The following is a 24683-nucleotide window of genomic DNA, read 5'->3' on the forward strand; positions in this document are numbered from 1 at the left end:
GTGGGGTGCCATTGCCTTCTCCAAATTAACCTAAGAGTTCATCAATAGATTGTTGGCTACAGAAATTAGGAATTATCTGGGTAGTGATATTTTATAGAGCCATGTGAAATATAACATTAATCTGTATATCACCATGAAAATAAATATAATATATTAATTCAAAGATACTTAACAGTATAACTTCCTTTCAGTAAAAATACCCATCGAAGTATCAGTGATGGCTACCTCGAGAAAGTGAGATTTTTTTAACTTCATTCAATTCCCTACTACTTGATTTTTTAAAAATGGAAATAGATTATTTTAAAAATCAAAATTAAAGAAAAGCTATTCAATTCTGAGTACCCGACAAGCTTTCCACGTTTTAACCAGCAGTAAGTAGACCCCAGGAAGTGGTTGGCCATTGCCCTACTGCACCCCAGTGCCTAGTACCATGCTTGGCATGGTGGTGGTGCTTGGTCAATAAGCCAGGTCACTCTTTAGTGAAGTGAGGTGGAAGCACATGAGAACATAGAGCTTTTTTAATCCTAAAATCTGAGTCAGTTGGTAGAGGGTAAAGGAGCTGTGGGAAAGGGCTATGAAGGAGGAATGAGTGTAAGGGCTTCTCAGTACCTAGATCATTGGATATCAGAAAGCCTTACTAGCCTTGAAACCAGTGGATTATTTTAAGAACAGCTATAACTTATTGAGCACAGGAAGAGTGCTTAGCATAGTGAGTGCTTGCTATATGCCAGGTCCTGTTTAAGATTCTTCACATGTGCACGTGTACATATTGATATATAACATAACACACACATCTTACTCATTTAATCCTCAAGTAGTCGTATCAGGTTGGCTCTATTATTCTATTTTATAGTTGAGGAAATAGTCTCAGAGAGGGTATATATGTAGCAAGATATCATTCACAGGTGAGTCCTTTGGAAACTCTACTAAGATTCTACTAACTCTTGGACTTCAGCTAGTCTAATACACCTGAATATTGAGGCAGTATTGAGTATTCTTGCATAGTGTCATAGACTCTGTAGCCCCAGTGGATTTGAATCCCAAGCTGTGCTTCTTTCTGGCTGTGTGACTTTGGCCAAATAACCACAAAGTGGCATGATAACAGTAGGTACGCTACTAACCATCTAAGAGTAGTTATGAGGATTGTTTTAGCTAATACCTGCAAACCCCACTCCAGTACTCTTGCCTGGAAAATCCCATGGACAGAGGAGCCTGGTAGGCTGCACTCCATGGGGTCGCGACTGAGCGACTTAACTATCACTTTTCACTTTCATGCACTGGAGAAGGAAATGGCAACCCACTCCAGTGTTCTTGCCTGGAGAACCCCAGGGAAGGCGGAGCCTGGTGGGCTGCCATCTATGGGGTCGCAGAGAGTCAGACGTGACTGAAGCGACTTAGCAGCAGCAGCAGCAAAGTCCTTAGAACAATGCCTGGAACACAGTACATGTTCAATAAAAGTTAGCCACTACTAAGGGTCCACATTAGATCACAAATAGCAAATCAGAGTGCAAAGGACTATCCTGATAGCAGCGAGAAATGAAAGCTAACAACCTTAATAACAAAAGGGAAATGTAAAAGCATAAATAACCAACTATAAACATAGAAACGTGTTTGATGGGAGAAGAGCATAATAAAAAATATGTGGGCATGACACATGGTCCTTCAGTCCTGCACATTCATAACCAGGTGAGGGAGAAGGAATGAACTTGAAATAATATCTATAAAATTTCAAATAATCATCAAATTGATGAATACCATTTATATTTCTTCTATTGGTTAGCTTTATTAGAATCCTGAAGAAAAAGTAAAAGTGTCAGTTACTCAGTCATTTCCAACTCTGCAACCCCATGGACCGTAGCCCACCAGGCTCCTCTGTCCACGGAATTCTTCAGGCAAGAATAGTGGAGTGGGTTGCCATTCCCTTCTCCAGGCAACTTCCACACCCAGGGATCAAACTCAGCTCTTCTGCATTGCAGATAGATTCTTACCTACCATCTGAGCCACCTATTGGATAGCTTTATTAGAATCCTAGGATTTAACACATCAATGCAGAAAAATGTTGATTGACCTCAGTCTTGCCAAATGTAAATTTTACAAAATTAAAATAAATTTGTATCATTCAAATTTTATAACATTTATTCAGAACAGAATTGGATTTAATAAAAGTAGAATCTATTATTCAACCTGTGGCAGATTCATTTCGATATATGGCAAAGCCAATACAATATTGTAAAGTTAAAAAATAAAATTAAATTTAAAAAAAAAGATTGAATCTTGAGAATAAAGATGTAAACATAATCCCATCCCAATGGAATGAATTAGCTAATCTGATTTTCTTAGTTGTTATTCTTAATATCTGCTTTTTGGCCAATTTATATAGATATTTATTTCATAGTAAATTCAAATGCATATGCAACAAACAGACCCTCTATGATAAGAGTATGTGGGGTGGGAATTTACAAAATGAGTTAGGACAGTGCTGAGTGCTGGAGTGGTTACTCCCTGCTGGGGACAGGTGTTGTCTGAAAGGAAGCAGCCTCAATGCCAAACCAGGCACCTCACGGTGGTTCTAAGGAAGACTGGCAGGTCTCTCCCTTGCCGTGTCTCTTACTCTGATAAGGGATCTTGCATTTTGTTCTGCCAGACCCCAAGCACCAAGTCTGGTAAATGATTCTTCAATGCTGGGAGTAAAAGGGCTCAATCTGCATCAATAGTTCAAGAGCTAGAAGACAGGATCAATACACTCTCCTCATAAACCAGATTATAAAGACTGGCATCACTCTCACTCTGAGCGTTTATTTTCCTGTGGTTAGCTCTTAGCAGATAGAACCCAGCTTGAGTCAGGCTCAGCTGTAGATCTGATTCATAGCCAGTGATGGGTCCACAGCCACGGAAGGGAAACGGTGCCTCCTAGAGGCCACCATGTTGGTGGCAGAAGTAATTTGTGAGAGACCTAAAGAGGTACTCTTGCCTGGAAAATCCAATGGATGGAGGAGCCTAGTAGGCTGCAGTCTATGGGGTCAAGAAGAGTTGGACATGACTGAGCAACTTCACTTTCACTTTTCACTTTCATGCATTGGAGAAGGAAATGGCAACTCACTCCAGTGTTCTTGCCTGGAGAATCCCAAGGACGGGGGAGCCTGGTGGGCTGCCGTCTATGGGGTCGCACAGAGTCAAACACGACTGAAGCGACTTAGCAGCAGCAGCAAAGAGGTACATCGTGGGGACACAATGATGACATTATGGTCCTGCTGACCTCTCTCCACTGGGATCTTCTTCAAGTATAAAATCTGAAAGTTTGCGGCTAATTTTTACTTCAAAAGTGTACTTTTTTCCCCCCACAAAATTATCTATCAGAAACATTGCTAACCGGTTAATCATAATTCCTTTCAATTCCATCAACTCACCTTCAACTGCAACTTGATGCTAAAGTCAGAATATTTGTGTCCCCGTAACAAATAGGGCCTTTGAGAAGTGATTAGATCATAGTGCCCTCAAGTTGGAGGCCTAAGAAACCTCCCTGGTCACTTCTGCCTTGTAAGGACACAGCAAAAAGACAAAAGTTTATGAACCAAGAAGTGGATCCTCACCAGACATGAAATCTGCCAGTGCCTTGGTCTTGGGCTCCAGTCTTCAGAACTGGGAGAAATAAATTTCTCCAGTCTATGGTATTCTATTTCAGTGGCTCAAATGGAGTAAGACCCTTGGGTAATAACAAACCAGCTCTAATGATGCTTGGCTTCAATTTTATTAGAGGATATAAGATAAAGTTGGCTACTTCAGTGTAATGTGGGAAAAAAGCTTACCTAACATACCACCACCGGAGAAGGCAATGGCACCCCACTCCAGTACTCTTGCCTGGAAATTCCCACGGAAGGAGGAGCCTGGTAGGCTGCAGTCCATGGGGTCGCTGAGGGTCGGACACGACTGAGCGACTTCACTTTCACTTTTCACTTTCATGCATTGGAGAAGGAAATGGCAACCCACTCCAGTGTTCTTACCTGGAGAATCCCAGGGACGGGGAGCCTGTTGGGCTGCCGTCTATGGCGTCGCACAGAGTCAGACATGACTGAAGTGACTTAGCAGTAGCAACATACCACCACATAGCAAGCAGGTACTAAGCACTAAACTATTATTGAACATTAATGATAATTTATAACTTATATAAAAGCCAAAGTGTAGGCTGTTTGGACTATTTCTTAAGTTGGTAGATGACTCAATATGAGAAACCAAGAGAGCAGCCTCTTCTTGCCTACATAAGTTCTGGCAAGATCACAGCTTTGTTTCAGACTGGAAACTGGGAAACACTGTTACAGGGTGGTCCTCTGTAACCCACTGGTGAGAGTTCCCCTTCTCACAAAGCATCTACTTCTCCAAAGAGGGAAAGCTTACTTAGGGGAAGTCGCCTGGTTAAGCTATGGCAGTGGTCAGGAGAAGTCAGTGACACGCCCAGGGAGAGATGTGGAAAACCAGGAAAGGGCACAACCTCTGCCTTCTGAAAAATCTCAGCTCAAATCCCAGTAGTTGAGGTCTATGACCTCTGCAAGTTACTTAACCTCTCTCCTTCGACAGTTAGTTTCCTTTTGCATAAAGGAGATGAAAGTAAGGAGGTTGAGACCTTTAGGAGACAATATATGTAAATTGCTTAGCATAAGAACTTGCTGGTAGTAACTACTGGAACCACTGGAGTGTGGTAGCCTATCCCTTCTCCAGGGATCTTCCCGACCCAGAAATCAAACTGGGGTCTCCTGCATTGCAAGCAGATTCTTTACCAAATGAGCTATCAGGGAAGCCCAGTAACTGCTGTTGTTAGGAACTAATACCAACTCCCACTACACTCAGGTAAAACCTAACAGCCTAAGGGGTCTTCACAACAGGATGCAGCAAATCGTCTGTCTTCCCACCCCCTGCCCTCTCCCACTACACTATAAGCCAGGATAAAAGAGAACATAGGCAATGATAATGAGAGAGTTGAGTTGTGAGGTTACACTGAATATGGGCTGGGGTCCAGGCAATCGCCAAAGCCACTTGCAAGCTTGGCAGCCGACAGGCAGTGAGTCGGCAGAGAAAGCAGGAGGAATGGAACAGACTCACCGAAAAAAAGCATAGGCAAGACTATGAGACCATAAAGCCTGACACAGATAGAAACACATACATCTCCACCACACACACACTACCTGCCTGTCGACTCTTCGGTTCTCATGAGGCCAGCCTGGACTTTCTAAAGATTTCTTTGAAGATTCCCCTCTATCCTTACAAGAGACCCTTCTTGAGCTGAGTTCCTTTGCAAGATTCAGGAGGGACTCCAGACTCTCAGGGAACTTCTTCACAACCTTAAGTGATGCAATCTCAATATAACAGGAATAGAAGCACCATCATGGCTGAGGAGAAAAGTGAACCAGAGAGAGGATGGAGGATTTGGAGACAGAGATGTACGTATGAACCTCAGTATCTACATGTTTTAAATCTTGTAATTTTCAGAGACCCAGAGGTCTCTGACAGTTAATGAAATGTCATTTAAAAATGTTGAAACAAAAAGGAACGCATTGAGTCAGTTCTAATGAGGTGGGTGAACCCAGAGTCTATTATACAGAGTGAAGTAAGTCAGAAAGAGAAAAATAAATGTCGTATACTAACGCATATATATGGAATCTAGAAAGATGGTACCGATGAATCTATTTGCAGGGCAGCAGTGGAGAAACAGACATACAGAACAGATTTATGGACACGGGGGAGAGGGGAGGAGAGGGTGAGATATATGGAGAGAGTAACATGGAAACTTACCTCACCAGATGTAAAATAGATAGCCAGTGGGAATTTGCTGTATGACTCAGGGAACTCAAACAGGGGCTCTGTATCAACCTAGAGGGGTGAGATGGGGAGGGAGGTTCAAGAGGGAGGGGACATACGTATACCTATGGCTGATTCATGCTGATGTTTGACAGAAAATGACAATATTCTGTAAAGCAATTATCCTTCAATTAAAAAATAAATAAATTTTTAAAAAATGTTGAGGAAGAGGCAAGCTACTGAATGAGTAGAGGACCTCCATTTCACCCCAGTGGGACTGTTACTGATTCTTACTCCTTCTCAGAAAAGGTATTCATTCATTCTTTTATTCATATCTTAACCATTTCATGAGAGAGATTACACATTCTAGGAGTATTTGACAATGTGAGGATTTAAGAAGGTCACAGGTATATACCTCAGAAATATCCTGATCCTAAGACACTCTTTAATTGGCTAGGGAGGGAAGGAGGAAGGGCGAGCTATCTAAACCTGGGAAGACTTCCGCATCTTTCCCCAAGACAAACTCATGTATGTTAAGAATGAAATTTATTCCTGGAATTCTACTATTGTTCTCTACCACCGTTCTCTTTTTATCCCCGCCATTGTCCTTTTTTCCTCTGTCTTGCCCTTCTGAAATTGCCTCTTGATACAGGACCCTCCTCCTGCATACTCTGAAACCCACTTAGGTCTCCCCTTCTCAGATAGTACCTAATGGTCCTCTCTTCAATTAAAATGTTCATTCTTACAAAGCATGGCTTTCATTTAGCTCCTGAGGTATATAACAGAATTAATTCATACTAATGTACGAAGGGCAGTTAAGCGTGATGATGACGTACTTTTTCCACCGATATTTGCATTTTAAAAGAAGATGTTTGTGGATCCATAGTCCTTCATGGTGTACTTTTATGCATTATAAACAATTGTTGGGAAGATATTTTTTTCATCCAAGGGTCTTTCCAGGACCTTTTAAATCACACTGTCTACCCCCACTAGAGCATGTTTCACAAAGATGAACATTTTTATCTGTTTTAATCATTGCTGAACCTCCGATGCCTAAAGCGGGACATGGCATACTCATTGCTCAATTAATGTTTGTGGAATGAACGCCAGGATTTAAATCTAAGTCTGTCTGACTTCGAACTGTAATGTTCTTTCTACTGTATGAAGCTCTCTTTCTTATAATTAATCTTTTCCCCTGCATGCTAAGGTGCTTCAGTTGTGTCTGACTTATTGTGACCCCATGGACCCCACTAGGCTCTTCTGTCCATGGGATTCTCCAAGCAAGAATACTGGAGTGGACTGCCATTTCCTTCTTCAATCTCTTCACCTACCTTACAGTAAAAGAGAAAAGTAAAGAAAGAATAGAAAAGAGGGAGGAAAAGAGATGGTACCAAGATGGATAAAATGAAATTAGGCTCAGGCATCAGCTGCAAATTGCGACCCCTTGGGTCTCTCCTCCAAAGCAAACTTAACAGTTTTGTCTGGGGCTCCTGATGTTTCCCTTCTGAAAATGTTTCTACTTAATATCTTTTCTAATCTTGCTATATATTTGTGATTATTTGGGGGGCGGAGAAGACATATTTGTTTAAAGAAAAATATATCCAGTAGAAATCGTGGAGCAGTTGAAAGAAAAACCCATGACCCATATCCTTCCACCAAAATACAGACAATCTGAATTCACATCCTACATTTCTTTCTAGGTTTCTTCCTATGCATACATTTTAAATATTTACTCAATTTTATTTGCTTATTTTATCTTTTTTTTTTTTTTTTTTGGCCATGTCATACAACTTGCAGGATCAGCTTGCTGGATCTTAATTCCCTGACCAGGAATTAAACCTGTGCCCCATGAAATGGAAGTGTAGAATCCTAACCACTGGGCCACAAGGGAATTCCCCATATATTTTAAACTTAGCTGTTAGTTTCCCTGGTAGCTCAGAGGGTAAAGAATCGGCCTGTAATGAGGGAGACCCAAGTTTGATCCCTGTGTTGGGAAGATCCCCTGGAGAAGGAAATGGCGACACACTCCAGTATTCTTGCATGGAGAATTCCATGGACAGAGGAGCCTGGTGGGCTAGAGTCCAAGCAGTCACAAAGAGTTGGACACAACTGAGTGACTAACACTCTCAGTTTTCATATACAATTTTGGGCATCCTGATTTATTTTTCTACCATCATATTTTATTTCTGTCATGTACTGATATTATTCTCCTCCATGATATTCAGTGTAAAATTCTGAGTTAAATGAAGTGAGGTTTTCTGCTGCCAGTTGGTATTAAAATTTCATGTTCTTTCATACTGATTCTGTGACAAGGGAATTTTAAAATTCCAATTCTTATTGTTGGCAGGAGACAAAAGAGTTTTACAATTCTCTCTTTCTGTTAAATATTTTAAAAACTACAAAGAATCAATAAAACATGTGGTTGTATTTATTTATAGTGCTGAGCAAACACACTTATTCTCTAACCATTTTTCCCTCCCAAGTTTTTCCAGATTATGATTCCTGGAAGAATAAATAGCCATTGCCCCAAAAGAGAACAATTGCCTGGGACTACACAAAAAGGAACATGCCCAAATATAAAGAAATTAAGTCAGGTTTTTATTTACTTAACATACACATAATGTTATTTTCATCTAGTGAATAGAACCATTCCATAAGAGTTGTATAGATTAATATAGAGTTTTATATATTAAAATACTATAGAGGTAGTTTTAGTCATATAGCTGAGAAGATTTAAGTGACTACAGAATGTTTAAAACCAGCAAAAGGAAACTATGGTGTAGGAACCAGACTAGGGTTTGTAGACCTGTTCTGTTATTTACTAGCTATGTGACCACAAGTGATCAAAACAACAAACGAATTTCTGTTCCCATAGGTAGGGGAGGAATATTTTAAAGTATCAACCATGTTACAGGTTCCTTGGTAGATGTTTTACAAAGACCATTTAATTGAATCCTTATGACTCTGTGCTTCCAATGCAGGGGGCTCTGGTTTGATCTCTGGCCAGGGAACTAAGAACTAAGATTCCACATGCCCCACAGTGCTGCCAAAATTTAAAAACAAAAAAGAAAAGTTAATTCTTATAAATGATGCTATTGGGTTGGCAAGTTGTAGTAAGCTTTTATTCTCCCCTCTTTACTAAGAGAACCCCAATTTTCCTGGGGAAACCAATATGCTTATACCAAAAAAAAAAAAAAAATAATATAATAATGCATTTCCCAGGCTCTCTTGGGATCCAATTAAGGTTGGATTCGGTTCTTAAGGAGCTTCCCTGGTGGCGCTAGTGGTAAAGAACCCATCTGCCAATTCAGGAGAAACAAAAGACTTATGTTTGATCCCTGGCTTGGGAAGATCCCCTGGAGAAAAGCACAACAACCCACTCCAGTATTCTTGCCTGGGAAATCCAATGGACAGAGAGGCCTAGTGGGCTATAGTCTGCTGCTGCTGCTAAGTCACTTCAGTTGTGTCTGACTCTGTGCGACCCCATAGACGGCAGCCCAACAGGCTCCCCCGTCCCTGGGATTCTCTAGGCAAGAACACTGGAGTGGGTTGCCATTTCCTTCTCCAATGCATGAAAGTGAAAAGTGAAAGTGAAGTCGCTCAGTTGTATCCGACTCTTAGTGACCCCATGGACTGCAGCCTACCAGGCTCCTCCATCCACAGGATTTTCTAGGCAAGAGTACTGGAGTGGGGTGCCATTGCCTTTTCTGGGGCTACAGTCTGTAGTGTCGCAAAGAGTCAGACAAGACTGAACCAACTTCGCATGCACAAGGACGCGGTTCTTAGCAAAACAGGCAGAGGCTGAAAGATGGAGCTTCCAGGAAAGGTTTTATGCAAACAGCAGACTGTGTGTGCTCAGTCGTCTGACTTATTTCCTCCTCCAGGGGATCTTCCCAACCAAGGAAGATCCCCAACCCAGGGATCAAACCTATATCTCCTGCATTGGCAGGAGGATTCTTTACCATTAGTGCCATCTCGGAAGCCCCTAAACAACAGACTGGCAACTACTATTGCTTCAGGTAACAATTATCAATGGATCTTAAAACTGAAGGGTGAAAGTTTGAGGAGAAATAGGATATTTAGCAATATTAAAGCACATTCCTCAAATGATACACATTACTATCAAATGGAAAAATAGTTAAATGTACAGTAGAGAGGCAGACAACACCTTAAACAAAGGATCAAAATTAATACCACTAATAGTGGGGCAAGTATATGTTATATATCTCCTGAGATGATGCACTGTGAGAAGAAGAACATGTCTGGGATATTCCTAGCAAAGATGCCAAAGATGCACCATCTGAACTTAATCAGGAAGATCCAACAAACTCCACTTGAGCAGTATGGTGCAAAGTAAGATCTAACCTGTATCCTTCCAAATATCAAATTACAAAAGACAAAGACAGAGAACCATTCCAGATTAAAGGTGACTACAGACACATAGTCATGGTGGAGAGGTCTTACTGAATGTGGTCCACTGGAGAAGGGAAAGGCAAACCACTTCAGTATTCTTGCTTTGAGAACCCCATGAACAGTATGAAAAGGCAAAATGATAGGATACTGAAAGAGGAACTCCTCAGGTTGGTAGGTACCCAATATGCTACTGGAGATCAGTGGAGAAATAACTCCAGAAAGAATGAAGGGATGGAGCCAAAGCAAAAACAATACCCAGCTGTGGATGTGACTGGTGACAGAAGCAAGGTCCGATGTTGTAAAGAGCAATATTGCATAGGAACCTAGAATGTCAGGTCCATGAATCAAGGCAAATTGGAAGTGGTCAAACAAGAGATGGCAAGAGTGAACATTGATATTCTAGGAATCGGTGAACTACCATGGACTGGAATGGGTGAATTTAACTCAGATGACCATTATATCTACTACTGTGGGCAGGAATCCCTCAGAAGAAATGGAGCATCCATCATGGTCAACAAAACAGTTCAAAATGCAGTACTTGGTTGCAATCTCAAAAACGCAGAATGATCTCTGTTCGTTTCCAAGGCAAACCATTCAATATCACAGTAATCCAAGTCTATGCCCCAACCAGTAACGCTAAAGAAGCTGAAGTTGAACGGTTCCATGAAGACCTCCAAGACCTTTTAGAACTAACACCCAAAAAAGGTGTCCTTTTCATTATAGGGGACTGGAATGCAAAAGTAGGAAGTCAAGAAACACCTGGAGTAACAGGTAAATTTGGCCTTGGAATACGGAATGAAGCAGGGCAAAGACTAATAGAGTTTTGCCAAGAAAATGCACTGATTATAGCAAACACCCTCTTCCAACAACACAAGAGAAGACTCTACACATGGACATCACCAGATGGTCAACACCGAAATCAGATTGATTATATTCTTTGCAGCCAAAGATGGAGAAGCTTTATACAGTCAGCAAAAACAAGACTGGGAGCTGACTGTGGCTCAGATCATGAACTCCTTATTGCCAAATTCAGACTGAAATTGAACAAAGTAGGGAAAACCACTAGACCATTCAGGTATGACCTAAATCAAATCCCTTGATTATACAGTGGAAGTGAGAAATAGATTTAAGGGACTAGATCTGATAGATAGAGTGCCTGATGAACTATGGACTGAGGTTCGTGACATTGTACAGGAGACAGGGATCAAGACCATCCCCATGGAAAAGAAATGCAAAAAAGCAAAATGGCTGTCTGGGGAGGCCTTACAAATAGCTGTGAAAAGAAGAGAAGTGAAAAGCAAAGGAGAAGAGGAAAGATATAAGCATCTGAATGCAGAGTTCCAAAGAATAGCAAGGAGAGATAAGAAAGCCTTCCTCAGTGATCAATGCAAAGAAATAGAGGAAAACAACAGAATGGGAAAGACTAGAGATCTCTTCATGAAAATTAGAGATATCAAGGGAACATTTCATGCAAAGATGGGCTCGATAAAGGACAGAAATGGTATGGACCTAACAGAAGCAGAAGATATTAAGAAGAGGTGGCAAGAATACACAGAAGAACTGTACAAAAGAGATCTTCACGACCCAGATAGTCACAATGGTGTGATCACTGACCTAGAGCCAGACATCCTGGAATGAGAAGTCAGGTGGGCCTTAGAAAGCATCACTACGAACAAAGCAATTGGAGGTGATGGAATTCCAGTGGAGCTATTCCAAATCCCGAAAGATGATGCTGTGAAAGTGCTGTACTCAATATGCTAGCAAATTTGGAAAACTCAACAGTGGCCACAGGACTGGAAAAGGTCAGTTTTCATTCCAATCCCAAAGAAAGGCAATGCCAAAGAATGCTCAAACTACTGCACAATTGCACTCATCTCACACGCTAGTGAACTAATGCTCAAAATTCTCCAAGCCAGGCTTCAGCAATACGTGAACCATGAACTTCCTGATGTTCAAGCTGGTTTTAGAAAAGGCAGAGGAACCAGAGATCAAATTGCCAAAATCCGCTGGATCATGGAAAAAGCAAGAGAGTTCCAGAAAAACATCTATTTCTGCTTTATTGACTATGCCAAAGCCTTTGATTGTGTGGATCACAATAAACTGTGGAAAATTCTGAAAGAGATGGGAATACCAGACCACCTGACCTGCCTCTTGAGAAAACTGTACGCAGGTCAGGAAGCAACAGTTAGAACTGGACATGGAACAACAGACTGGTTCCAAATAGGAAAAGGAGTACGTCAAGGCTGTATATTGTCACCCTGCTTATTTAACTTATATGCAGACAACATCATGAGAAACGCTGGGCTGGAAGAAGCACAAGCTGGAATCAAGACTGCCGGGAGAAATATCAATAATCTCAGATATGCAGATGATACCACCCTTATGGCAGAAAGTGAAGAGGAACTCAAAAGCCTCTTGATGAAGGTAAAAGAGGAGAGTGAAAAGTTGGCTTAAAGCTCAACATTCAGAAAACGAAGATCATGGCATCCGGTCCCATCACTTCATGGGAAACAGATGGGGAAACAGTGGAAACAGTGTCAGACTATTTTTGGGGGCTCCAAAATCACTACAGATGGTGACTGCAGCCATGAAATTAAAAGACGCTTACTCCTCGGAAGAAAAGTTATGACTAACCTAGATAGCATATTCAAAAGCAGAGACATTACTCTGCCAACAAAGGTCCGTCTAGTGAAGGCTAGGGTTTTTCCAGTGGTCATGTATGGATGTGAGAGTTGGACTGTGAAGAAAGCTGAGCATCCAAGAATTGATGCTTTTGAACTGTGGTGTTGGAGAAGACTCTTGAGAGTCCCTTGGACTGCAAGGAGATCCAACCAGTCCATTCTGAAGGAGATCAGCCCTGGGATTTCTTTGGAAGGAATGATGCTAAAGCTGAAACTCCAGTACTTTGGCCACCTCATGAGAAGAGTTGACTCATTGGAAAAGACTCTGATGCTGGGAGGGATTGGGGGCAGGAGGAGGAGGGGATGACAGAGGATGAGATGGCTGGATGGCATCACTGACTTGATGGACGTGAGTCTGAGTGAACTCCAGGAGTTGGTGATGGACAGGGAGGCCTGGCGTGCTGCAATTCATGGGGTCGCAAACAGTCGGACACGACTGAGCGACTGAACTGAACTGAACTGAACTGATGGACACATAACATCTGAATGCAATGTGTGATCCTGGTTTGGTATTGGGCCAGAAAGGAAAATAATTGGGACTCCTGGCAAAATTTGAATAAGGTCTGTAGATTAGATAATTGCATTGATATCAGTGTTAATTTCCTGGATTTGATCACTGCACTGTGTTGTTTAAGAAAACGTTTTTGTTGTTAGGAATTGGGTACTAAAATAAAGGGATATCATGCTTACAAATTCTTTCCCAGATGGTTTAGGGGAAAATGCATAATTTAGAGAGAAAAAAATGATAAAGTAATTGTGATAAAAATGTTAACATTCGAGGAATCTGGGTGAAAATATTTAGGAATTCTTTGTACAATTTTTGCAACCTTTTCTCAATTCTAAAATTAATTCAGCATAAAAGTTACATGAGTAAAAAAGTAGAGGATGGATAGATAACTTGTCCATAGATAACATTTGATCTTGACCTTTCTCCTTCTTTCTTCCCAGATAAGGTTACAACCACAATCAGCTTTTAACAAAAAAGACAATGCTTTGAGCCAAGCATGGCTTACCAGAAAAGTACCAGCTTAGATCCCAGACAATTTGTTTTAAGGCATTCTTTGGTTTTCTTTTGCAAGGCAGTAGGTAATCAAAACCAAGACAGGAAAGTTAAGTCTAATTTGCCTAAGACTACACCATTCCAAAGAGGTAGGACCCAATTCTGTTGAAGTTTGCAAACAAAACATTCCTTTCTACTCTATACCATGCTGAAGCCCAGGCTTCACTCTCTGTGAAAATACAAATAAGAATTTCAGCACTCCAGAAGGAACCTATAGTGGGAAAGAAGCTATTGCAGGGCCTGGCAGAGAGGACAGACACTCAAATGTTTGCTGAATCAGTAGCTCAGGAAACCAAGCACATCTGTTTTCAGTATTCTGCTATACTGAGCTATTTTTAAGTACTGAAGTAAAAAAAAACACTGTATTTATGTGGGTGTAATACTCTAGCTGCAGATATTAGTCAGCAGTTTCATTCAGTTTCTTGGATCTCATTCTCTACTGTCTCCCCTTTCTCTTCTGTGACTGTTCTCTGCTTCACAGAAGCCCCACTAACCCCCTCTGAGCCCCTTCCTTATCAATCAGCTCTTGCAATTCCATCTCCCACCTTACCCCTCCCTCAAAAAGGGAGGAGCTGAGTATGAATTAGAGGAGAAAAGTTCTACAAATAAAGAGGTTCATTCTGCCAGAGAGGTCAGGAGTTAACACGCAAGAAGGACCATCTTTCCTAAATTTGACAAGGAAAAATAAAAAACAAGGAGCCCAAGTCTCTGGCCAGAGCCGAGTAGCCACCTACAGACCAAGATTGCAAAAGCCCCAAACAGAAAAGTGAAACGTAAGGAAAGGTGCTGAATTCAGGCCTAACCAGCCCATCAGGTATGCAAGATACAGCAGAACTTAGTCACTCATTCTGTTAAAATGAAATGGGTTATATTTGTAGTTTCATTGATATGTTTTCAATGGTTATGAATTTTGCTTTTAAGAAAACAAAGCTCTTGGTATTTACTACACCATGAAATAAGTACCTAAATACAAGTATAGTCATTTTGCTTCCCAGGTGCCAGTACAGAACCCACCTGCCAATGCAGGAGATATAAGAGACTGCAGTTCGATCCTTGAGTTGAGAAAATCCCCCCTGGAGGAGGGCAACCCACTCCAGTATTCTTGCCTGGAGAATCCCATGGACAGAGGAGCCTGGCAGGCTATAGTCCATAAGGTCACAAAGAGCTGGACACAGCTGAAGCTACCTAGAACGCACTCACATAGAAACTTGAACCCCATCTAGACAGCAGCACCTGCACAAGAAGACTGGTTGCTATTTAGGACTCATCATGCATATACCTGGGAGAGAGGGAGCAGTTTAAGGACTTGGGTCTGGGTCATCTTGGGTCTCACCAACTGTGGCCCTGCCCTGGAAAGGCCATGTATGTATTGGGGTATTAGAGGTAGGGAGAGGGTTCATGCATGCATGCATGCTAAGTCGACTATTTTCGACCCTATGAACTGTAGCCCGCCAGGCCCCTCTACCCATGGGATTCTCCAAGAAGAATACTGGAGTGGGTTGCCATGTCCTCCTCCAGCAGATATTCCCAACCCAGGGATTGAACCCGCATCTCTTACATCTCCTGCATTGGCACGTGGGTTCTTTACCACTAGCGCCTCCTGGAAAGCCCAAGGAGAAGGGAGTGGGAGAATAAGCTGGAGCTCTTCTATTTCTTTATATTACCCATGACTAGTGTGGTATTTGAGATCCTGGGCAAGGCAGCATCAGGAACAGTCGAGACAGAGAGAAGGCTTCTGTCCTCGGCCTCTCTGCGCTCATAATCTTCTATCTTCTATTCCTCTGCCCATCGACTCTTGAGCTGCTGGCAGACAATTACGTCCACAGCCAACTCCCTCTTCTTTCCTCAAACTGTATGCCAGTTCTGGACCCTCCATCTAATATCTGCAACTTACTGCTGCTGCTGCTAAGTCACTTCAGTCGTGTCCAACTCTGTGTGACCCCATAGACGGCAGCCCACCAGGCTTCCCCATCCCTGGGACTCTCCAGGCAAGAACACTGGAGTGGGTTGCCATTTCCTTCTCCAATGCGTGAAAGTGAAAAGTGAAAGTGAAGTCGCTCAGTTGTGTCCAACTCTTAGCGACCCCATGGATTGTAGCCTACCAGGCTCCTCCTTCCATGGGATTTTCCAGGCAAGAGTACTGGAGTGGGGTGCCATTGCCTTCTCCGGCAACTTACTGAGCTTACCCCAAATTCATGTAGCGTGCTGGTTGCTTATAGTCAACATCATTAAAGAACTGGAACTGGGGAGAGAGGAGACCTTGGAGATCTGGGCTGGCTTTGAAATGCTCTGGTCCAAGTCAGTTACCACCCTGCTGGCCCTGGAGGCCCAATCTACATTGACAAGGCCCCCTGCTCTTGTACTCACCTGACCACAGACTTAGGCAGATGAGACAGTCAGCTGCAACTGCCTGGTCGTGGATTGCTAATGAACATGGCAATAACTTCACGAGAAGTTACCTTAAACTTCCAGGAAGTCTTAGCATCACCCAGTAATTCGAACTTCAAAAGACTTAGTTTAGCTGTGGAATGGGGCAATAAAATCTTCAACCCCATTCTGGCTATTCAGGACTTGCCTGTTTAGCTAGCTGCAGGGAGTGGGGGAACACAGTGGGTGTGGAGAGATGACAGTCAAATTCTCTACAGGAGATAAGAGTGCCTGGGCCTGGAGCTGATACATTTATCCCTCAATAAACACTCTTATAGGACTCCCCGGTGATCCGGTGGTTAAGAATCCCCTTGCCAAGGCAAGGGACATGGGTTTGATCCCTGGTCCAGGAAGATCCCACATGCTGTGGAGCAACTAGGCCTGCGTGACACAACTACCCAGCTTACATACTTAGAGCCCAAGAGCCACAACTACTGAGCCTGCGTTCTAGAGCCTGTGCTCCAAAACAAGAGAAGCCACCGCAATGAGAAGCCCACACACCACAACTACAGTAGCTCTCCACTTGCAGCAATGAAGACACAGCACGGCCAAAAATAAACTACCTTAAAAATTTCAGTCTTACAAAAAGTCCTTTGGAACTGAAAATGGGATTTCCTAATTTAAGTGTTTTATTAAGTAAGCACTTCTCTTATATTTTCCGAAGAATGGAAACACACCTGGACTGTACTCTTGTAAAAAGTGGGTATAGATATAGCTTTGCTTGCAGATATAAATACAAAGCAATGTAAAATTACTTTTATTAAGTAATGCAACATGATCTTTTGAACATTTTGTAGAGCAACAGTACTTATGCTAGCTAGTGCTAGTGGCAGGCAGGAAAAAAAATATTAAAAAAAAAACCAAACTGGCAAGCAGTCAAGTCCATCAGGGATGTAGCAAGCATCTATTGTTTTTCCTATCCTGATAAACTTTCTGCTGGCCCAGTAGTCCAAAGAAAGTCCCTGTTTCCCTGTTCTTATGCCATACGCCCATTGCTTGTTTTAGAGATGGGCATGTAAACCAAGGCCTGTCAGAGCATCTCACACACTGGACTATAGGAATTCACCCAACACAAAGGTACATGCCCCAGTAAGGTCCAGTGAGTAATAAGAGGGCTTTTGCTGGGATTCTAAGGAGAGAGGTAAGGAGTCTTCCTCTATAAACTTGGACCTGGGAGGTTACAGGACTGCAGGAACTGACAGCAAACTTGCCCTTGCAGAGAGTCAGAGAAAGAAACCAACAGAAAGAGCAGAGTCCAGATAAAATAATTAAAGTCCAGATCCTTGAGAGATTATCTGGATGTTTCCCAGAGCAAGTCATGTCTGAAGTAACGGACTTTTCTGTAACATGAGCCAACAGTTTGAAGTGAGTACTGTTATAGGGTAGTATCTTTAAATGTTCAGTTGTTAAGAAATTGATGATATGCACCAAAGATACCTAGGTCTCCACTCTGACCTTTATTATTTACTCTGTTTCATGCACTAAAGTACTAAGCACATTAAAGCTATTATGTAATAAAATTCTAACAACCACCACATGAGGAGGATATTATTATCCTTCTCAAAACAGATAGAGAAGGAATTTGCAACCTGGACTCTAGAGCATGCGAAACTACTTGATTATTCAGGTCCTTGCCTCGGTCACGTTTCACATCTCTTAAGAGAGGTGGCTATCCAACATTTTAGCCTCTTTTCTTCCAAGTGACACAGGAAGTATGAACAAATGAAATCCAAATGGAGCAGGATGGGGCCCCAGAACCCTCTATCTTGTACCCCCCTCTTCCAAGGAATTCCTAGGGCTTCAAAAAATATTTTAAAAGCATTTCACAGAACACAATAAGAAAGGATAAAGAATACTTCTTGTATGGAACAATTTCCAAGAATTACTAAATAGGAAAATGTAAGGTGCAGAACAGTTTATACAATGTGCTACATTGATTTGTGTTATTAAAAGAGAGTACATATACATATATGTGTATCTGGAAGGATAAACAAGAATTGTTTATATTTGCCTGGGTGGCCAAGGAATAGTAGGAAAACTTTTTGCTAAGTACACTTTTGTCACTTATATTTTAACCACGTGAATGTATTATCTGTCTTAAAGAAGGAGAAGGAGACAACCATGATGACAATAATTACATTCGTGTAATGAATTTCAAGCCAGAGTGAGCTTGCCACTGGGAGGTTGAAATGGTTCTCCCAACGGGCTGCTATCTGATCCCCAAAATTTAACTCCTTTCTTCCACATTTATCTTTACATATGACTAAGTGTTAATTACTAAATTGATTGCTAAAAGCAAACAAAATATTCATAAACTAAATTTAATCAAATTTTCTGAGGAAAATTTTCTCAGACTCTGTTGAGGAAGTGTGGGCGCCATGCAACGTCACAGCGCTGCAGAATTTCTGCTTCCATGCATACAAACTGAAGCTGGGAACTTCCTCATTTGAGCTCATTCATCCCTTAAAGAGCTACTAAGTGCTGACCATGTGTCATATAATGTGCTTAAGCACTGAACACAGAACCTGAAAGTGTTAGTCGCTCAGTCGTGTCTTGACTCTTTGTGACCCCATGGATGTACCCTGCCAGGTTCCTCTGTCCCTGGAATTCTCCAGGCAAGAATACTGGAGTGGGTTGTCATTCCCTTCTCCAAGGGATCTTCCCAACCCAAGGATCAAACCCGGGTCTCTTACACTGCAGACGGATTCCTTACCATCTGAGTCACCAGGGAGAGCTATAGAAGAGAGAACAATTTACAAAAGGGCACATTTAAAATCCCTACCTTATGGGTTTACATTCAGGTGATAGTGGAGAAATATACTATAAACAAAATAAAGATGTAAAATAAATACTATATTCCATTAATCCTATGATGAACATTTCTTCACGTTTTATGAAACCTAAAATTGGGATGCATTTTTTGATAGGTGGCATCTTACAGTCAAAGCTATGGTTTTTTTTCCCAATAGTCAGGTATGGATGTGAGAGTTGGTCCAAAAAGAAGGCTGAGCACCAAAGAACTGATGCTTTTGAACTGTGGTGCTGGAGAAGATATTCTCCTTGGACTGCAAGGAGATCAAAACAGTCAATCCTAAAGGAAATCAACCTTGAATATTCATTGGAAGGACTGTAGCTGAAGCTGAAGCTACTGATGTGAAGAGCTGACTCATTGGAAAAGACCTTGATGCTGGGAAAGATTGAAGGCAAGGTAGAAGGAGGTAGGATGAGATGGTTAGATAGCATCACTGACTCGATGGACACGAATTTGGGCAAACTCTAGGAGACAGTGGAGGACAGAGGAGCTTGGCATGCCACAGGCCATGAGGTCAAAAAGAATTGGACGTGACTTAGCAAATGAATAACAATAACAATCTTTTTTCTCTTTCTCTGAGGTACACTTGATGGCATCTTAGATCTGATGAAATACAGAAAAATAATATATATATATATAAGAATAAAGTAAGACTGATACGGAATACAGAGGACCATAAGCAGTGCAGAGGAAGGAGTATGGGGAGATGGCAACTTAAGAACAGTCAGGAGAGACCCAAGTAACATTTACGTGTGCATCCATGCACAGTTGTGTCTGACTCTATGCGACCCCATAGACTTAGTCCGCCAGGCTCCTCTGTCCATGGAATTCTCCAGGCAAGAATAATGGAGGGGTTGCCGTTCCCTTCTCCAGGGGATTTTCCCTACCCAGGGAGAGACCCCAGGTCTCCTGCATTACAGGTAGATTCTTTACCGTCTGAGCCACCAGGGAAGCCCAAGTAACATCTGAACAGACTTAAGTAAGGTGAAGCAAGTGAGGCATTTCTCTATGTGGGTAGAGGAGCAGGCATCCAAAACACAGCAAAGACAAGCACAAAGGCCATGAGGGGAGATCAAGTTTCAGAAACCTAAGGAAGCCAGTGTTGCTGGAGTGGAGGGAATAAAGCAGGAAGTGAGTGAGGTCAGGGAGACAAGAGAGAGGCCAGATTACACAGGGACTTGTAGACCACCTCTCTACTTAGTGCATGATCATTGTCTTGAGTCTAGAGAGGTCAGACAGGGTAATACATAAGAGCACAGGCTTTGGAGTCAGATTACCAATTTATGTTCCAGCTCTGCCACTTTCTACCTATATGACATCAAGCAAGTTACTCTCTGTCCCTGTTTTGTCACAGGAAAAATGGGGCTAATAACATTATTCAGTTCATAAGGTTGCTGGGAGAATTAAGCAATTTATTTCTTGTAAAGTCCTTTGAATAGTCTAGCAAAGAAAGAGCACAAGTGTATTTGATACTGTTATTATTGATTGGTTCTGAATGTCAATTACTGCTTCATCATTATCAATTTATTTTGCTGTGTGTTATTTGGTTAATGAATAAAATTTAATGCAAAATTTTATCAACAATATTTTTGAACCCTGATTTTCCAGTAACTAGTCTTTAAAAACCTGTATGTGATTGATACATTTTAAACACAAATTATCACCTCCACTCATCCTCCAAACCAGGTATGGACAAAACTCCACCGCATTACCACCACCCTCAACCAATCTTGTGTAATGATATTTCATTGTTATTGTTGAGTTTGCTATAGAAAATAAGAAGGGATGAGGAAAGTGGGCCACTGAAGAGAGCCACTGAGCTAGGGGATTGGAAGCAAGCAAATCTAAAAATGAATTTCAAATCAATGAGTTTTGTTAATTGTTCTATTCTCAGAAAAATCACTTTTATTTACCCAAGTTAACATTTTGAAAACTGAAAGTTACTCAGTCGTGTCTGACTCTTTGCAACCACACGGACTATACAGTCCATGGAATTCTCCATGCCAGAGCACTGGAGGGGGTAGCCTTTCCCTTCTCCAGGGGATCTTTCCAATCTAGGGATCAAACCCAGGTCTCCTCTGCATTGCAGGCAGATTCTTTACCAGTTGAGCCATGAATTATATGTATTTTAATGATTTGTGGCACTCGATTCTTTACCAGTTGAGCCATGAATTATATGTATTTTAATGATTTGTGGCACTCTCCCATTGAATAATTAGATTTATAAAAGTGAGAAGTATAATGGCATAAGTCGGGCAGTCACAATTTTTTCATGTTTTCTTTTCCTTTATTTAAGAAACGGTTCTTGAGCATCTGCTATACTTACTGAAATTTAAAACAAAGCAGGGCATTTTGGAAAGGTTGGTGCCTTAAAACAATTCTGCTAAAATGTGAAGGCGCTGCTTTTTATTACCAAATAATACATGTAATAGACATCCATGAGCCCCACTCTATCTCAGAGCTTTACCCCTAGAGGTGAGGAGAGGCTCAGGGAGGGGTGAGACTTAAGGACTAGATGAAGTTCTTTGCAGATATTACTTGGTAATAAAAATGCTGAGCATTTATTGGTTACTTTTTTTAGGCTGCAAGGAAATGCCCTGGTGGAAAATGTCTAAAGCAAACTGTCAAGTGTCCAGTTTTAAAACAGAGGACAATGCTTAGTGTACAATATTTTTGGCAGTATGATCCCCACTGTTCTCCAACTCACAGAAGCTTAAAACCTTGGCACTAGCAAAGGAAACTGCACCATCGCCTTTGTGATATGTGTTATCTGCAAACCCACCTTACAAATGAAAAAAAGGATCTTCCTCCTCATCATTATATTCATATATCCTTTAATGCTTTTCACCTTTTATGGGACAATGCTAAGCCACAGAGATATAAAAATGAACAACACATTCTGCCATTAACAGTCTGGCTCAGTAGGCATTTACTGAGAGCTTATCAACATATCAACATATCAACAACTGCAAAGGAATAGCATATACACATGTATCTAGATTTCAGGGAGAGCTTTCTGAAGATACCAAAGTTAAATTTTAAGGAACTAGCAGGAGTTTCCTTGATGAAGTGGAGGAAGGGGAAGGACATATCCAGGCATATATCCAGAGTATGTGGGGGAGGCAGGAGCTGAAAAAACAGGCAAGAGCCAGAACATAACAGGCCTATACATCAAGCTAAGGAGTTTGGATTTTATTTTGGGGTGAATGGGCAACAACCGGAGGATTTTCAGACGAGGACTAAAGTGGACAGACGTTTTGTCATTGTCAGGCTCACCCAAGAGTGGACTTGGGCGACTGGAAGAAACCCAAGGCTTAAATGCTGACAAACTAGTTAGGAAGCTATTGCCCGTAATCTTGGTGAAAAATGATGAGAACATAAACCATGTCAGAGGCAGAGAGCATGGAGAGCAGAGACCTACTTGAGAAACAGTCTATAAATAGGCATGACAGGATTTGACTACTACTGGACATGTGGGGGTGAAATCCAGAGTTTCAGATTCCTCCCAGCTTCCTCCTTCCAGCTTAGGCAATTATTTGGCTAGTGGTACTAATGAGTGTGGCAGGGCACATGAAAGAAGCATACTGATTTTTTTTTTTTAAGGAAGGATGGGGAGTCTGAGACCTGTGGGGCATCCAAGGGGAGTGGTGTATGAATCAGTTATAACTAGACTCTGCGCTTTTACGTTCAAGACATTGACAAGACTACTCCATAAGCATGTGTATCTGGCACTCTCATTTCGAAAGAAACAAGGCATACCGATTTGAAAAACGAATATTTTTCATGCTAACTGCCCCCGCCGCCCCCCCACCCCACCCCGCCCCGCCAGCCACACAGGCTGAAAATGTAGGAGTTTAGCGTTAATAACAAAACATCATGTTCCCTGCTGCCAAACTGACACTGCAGATTAAGGTATTTTTCTCTAGTAAGCCAAACGCAGGGTTGGATTGGTTTCTTCCTCACACCCATAGAAAATAGCGGTGTACCTGGTGTTTAGATCCAGGAATTCCTTTTAGCAGGTTGGAAGAGCAAAAGCTGAGAAATGCGCCCTCCCGTGGCAATGGAATGAGGGGGCTCAAGTACCCTTTTTTTCACCAAACAAAGCCCTGTAAAGAAATGTAATTTGTGGAGATGAGAAGGCCACAAAGCTCGTACTGCTATACCGCAAAACCAAATGAACCCTCCCAGAGGTCGGGACTCCTTACCTGTCACGTCGGCCGAAGGAAAATTTCACTTTCGACTCAACAAAATATAACCCCAGACTTGACAGCTTGCAGTAAGTCCCGCCCGGCAACAATTAAACACCTTGCAAGCCAAAATGCGTACAAAATCCGTAAGGTCCCCTGCCGGCAGGGCCGGGCTCGGACCACGTGGGTGGTTGAGGCCAGCAGGAGGCACCAGCCGAAGGCGGGAGTGGGAGGTGTGTTCTTACGGGGGAGGGTGGAGCCTACGCAGTGGGCGGGGCTTGGGAGGACCCGGGCTACCAGCCTCCTCTTGCCTACTTTCCCCCTTTGCCTTCGCCCTTCGAGCCGCCACGTAACGCCACGTAGCCGCGCATGCGCATCTCAACTGGTGGCGGACGCTGTTTCCGGGCTTAGGGGGCTGGAGCGGCCGCTGAGTAGGCTGTGGCGGTGGCGGCCGGGGAGTGCAAAGTGCAGGCTTGGGGGTCAGGCCCTGCGGAGGACAGGGGAAGTTAATCTCTTCTTTCCCGAAAAGGCCGGTAGAGCCCGCGGCTGAGCGGCAAGATGAATTTCCTCCGCGGGGTTATGGGGGGTCAGAGTGCCGGACCCCAGCACACAGAAGCCGAGACGGTGAGAGGAGCGGCGGGTCCGGGACTTGGGAAGGGTCCGGGCAGAAACCGGGACGGAGGACATAGGGGCCCGGAGGTCATCCCCTGCGCGTCACCGTGGGCCGGGAGTCTACATGCCGCCTCCCCTTTTGCCCCCGTGCCTCTCTTCCTCTCCTGAAACCCGCAAGTTATTCCCTCACACCCGCAGCGCAACCCGCAGCGCGGCGGCTTGGCCCTGGTGACAGCAACCGCGCCCCGGAGCTCCGCAGGCCGCTTGGTGGTGGTCCGCGGTGGTACCACCGGGAAAGGCATCCGTCGTGGGCAGAAGTGGCCCGACCTGCCTCCCACGCCCTGGGGCCGCGGGCCTGTCCCTCCCGTTTCGCCAGTGTCTTCACTGGCGGTAATTAACTGAAGTCCACCTCCCTCGCAGTCTGGAATGGGGCTTTGAGGAAGACTGCAGGAAGTTTAAAACCCAGCAGTTGACCAAAGCAAGTGGCTAAGAATAATACGATAGTTTGGGTCACAAAGCCACCTGCCCCTGCCCCTTCAACTGGAGGCAGGTCGTTCTTCAGGTATCATTAGTTCGGACCCCGTTTTTCAGCCTCACCCACTATTTGGGAAATACTCGCTTGGACGTTGTGGGGATCTTTCGCGCTCAAAATGCTTTGGGAACACGCGTCCCTTCCATTTTCTCCCCATTCAGAAGTCTGA

General features: G+C 42.8%; 2 protein-coding genes across 3 annotated transcripts in view; one reads left to right on the forward strand and one right to left on the reverse strand.

Moving 5' to 3' along the window:
* G3BP2 (G3BP stress granule assembly factor 2) overlaps positions 1-23754 on the reverse strand; it is a 92850-nt gene extending 69096 nt beyond the window's left edge. The window contains exons 1-2 of the mRNA XM_061420497.1: positions 23389-23754; positions 23170-23289 (exon numbers count right to left, since the gene is read on the reverse strand). The gene's annotated coding sequence lies outside the window, so the exon portion shown is untranslated. The remainder of the gene's footprint in view (positions 1-23169; positions 23290-23388) is intronic.
* USO1 (USO1 vesicle transport factor) overlaps positions 23751-24683 on the forward strand; it is an 80260-nt gene continuing 79327 nt past the window's right edge. Inside the window, exon 1 of one of the 2 annotated variants that reach the window (XM_061420493.1) lies at positions 23751-23994. In XM_061420493.1, the coding sequence (XP_061276477.1) occupies positions 23929-23994 (66 nt within the window). In that variant the 5' untranslated portion in view covers positions 23751-23928. The remainder of the gene's footprint in view (positions 23995-24683) is intronic. The other variant, XM_061420494.1, reaches the window with a different exon arrangement.

This window comes from Bos javanicus, chromosome 6 (genome assembly GCF_032452875.1).
Source record: "Bos javanicus breed banteng chromosome 6, ARS-OSU_banteng_1.0, whole genome shotgun sequence".
Classification (NCBI taxonomy): Eukaryota; Metazoa; Chordata; class Mammalia; order Artiodactyla; family Bovidae; genus Bos; species Bos javanicus.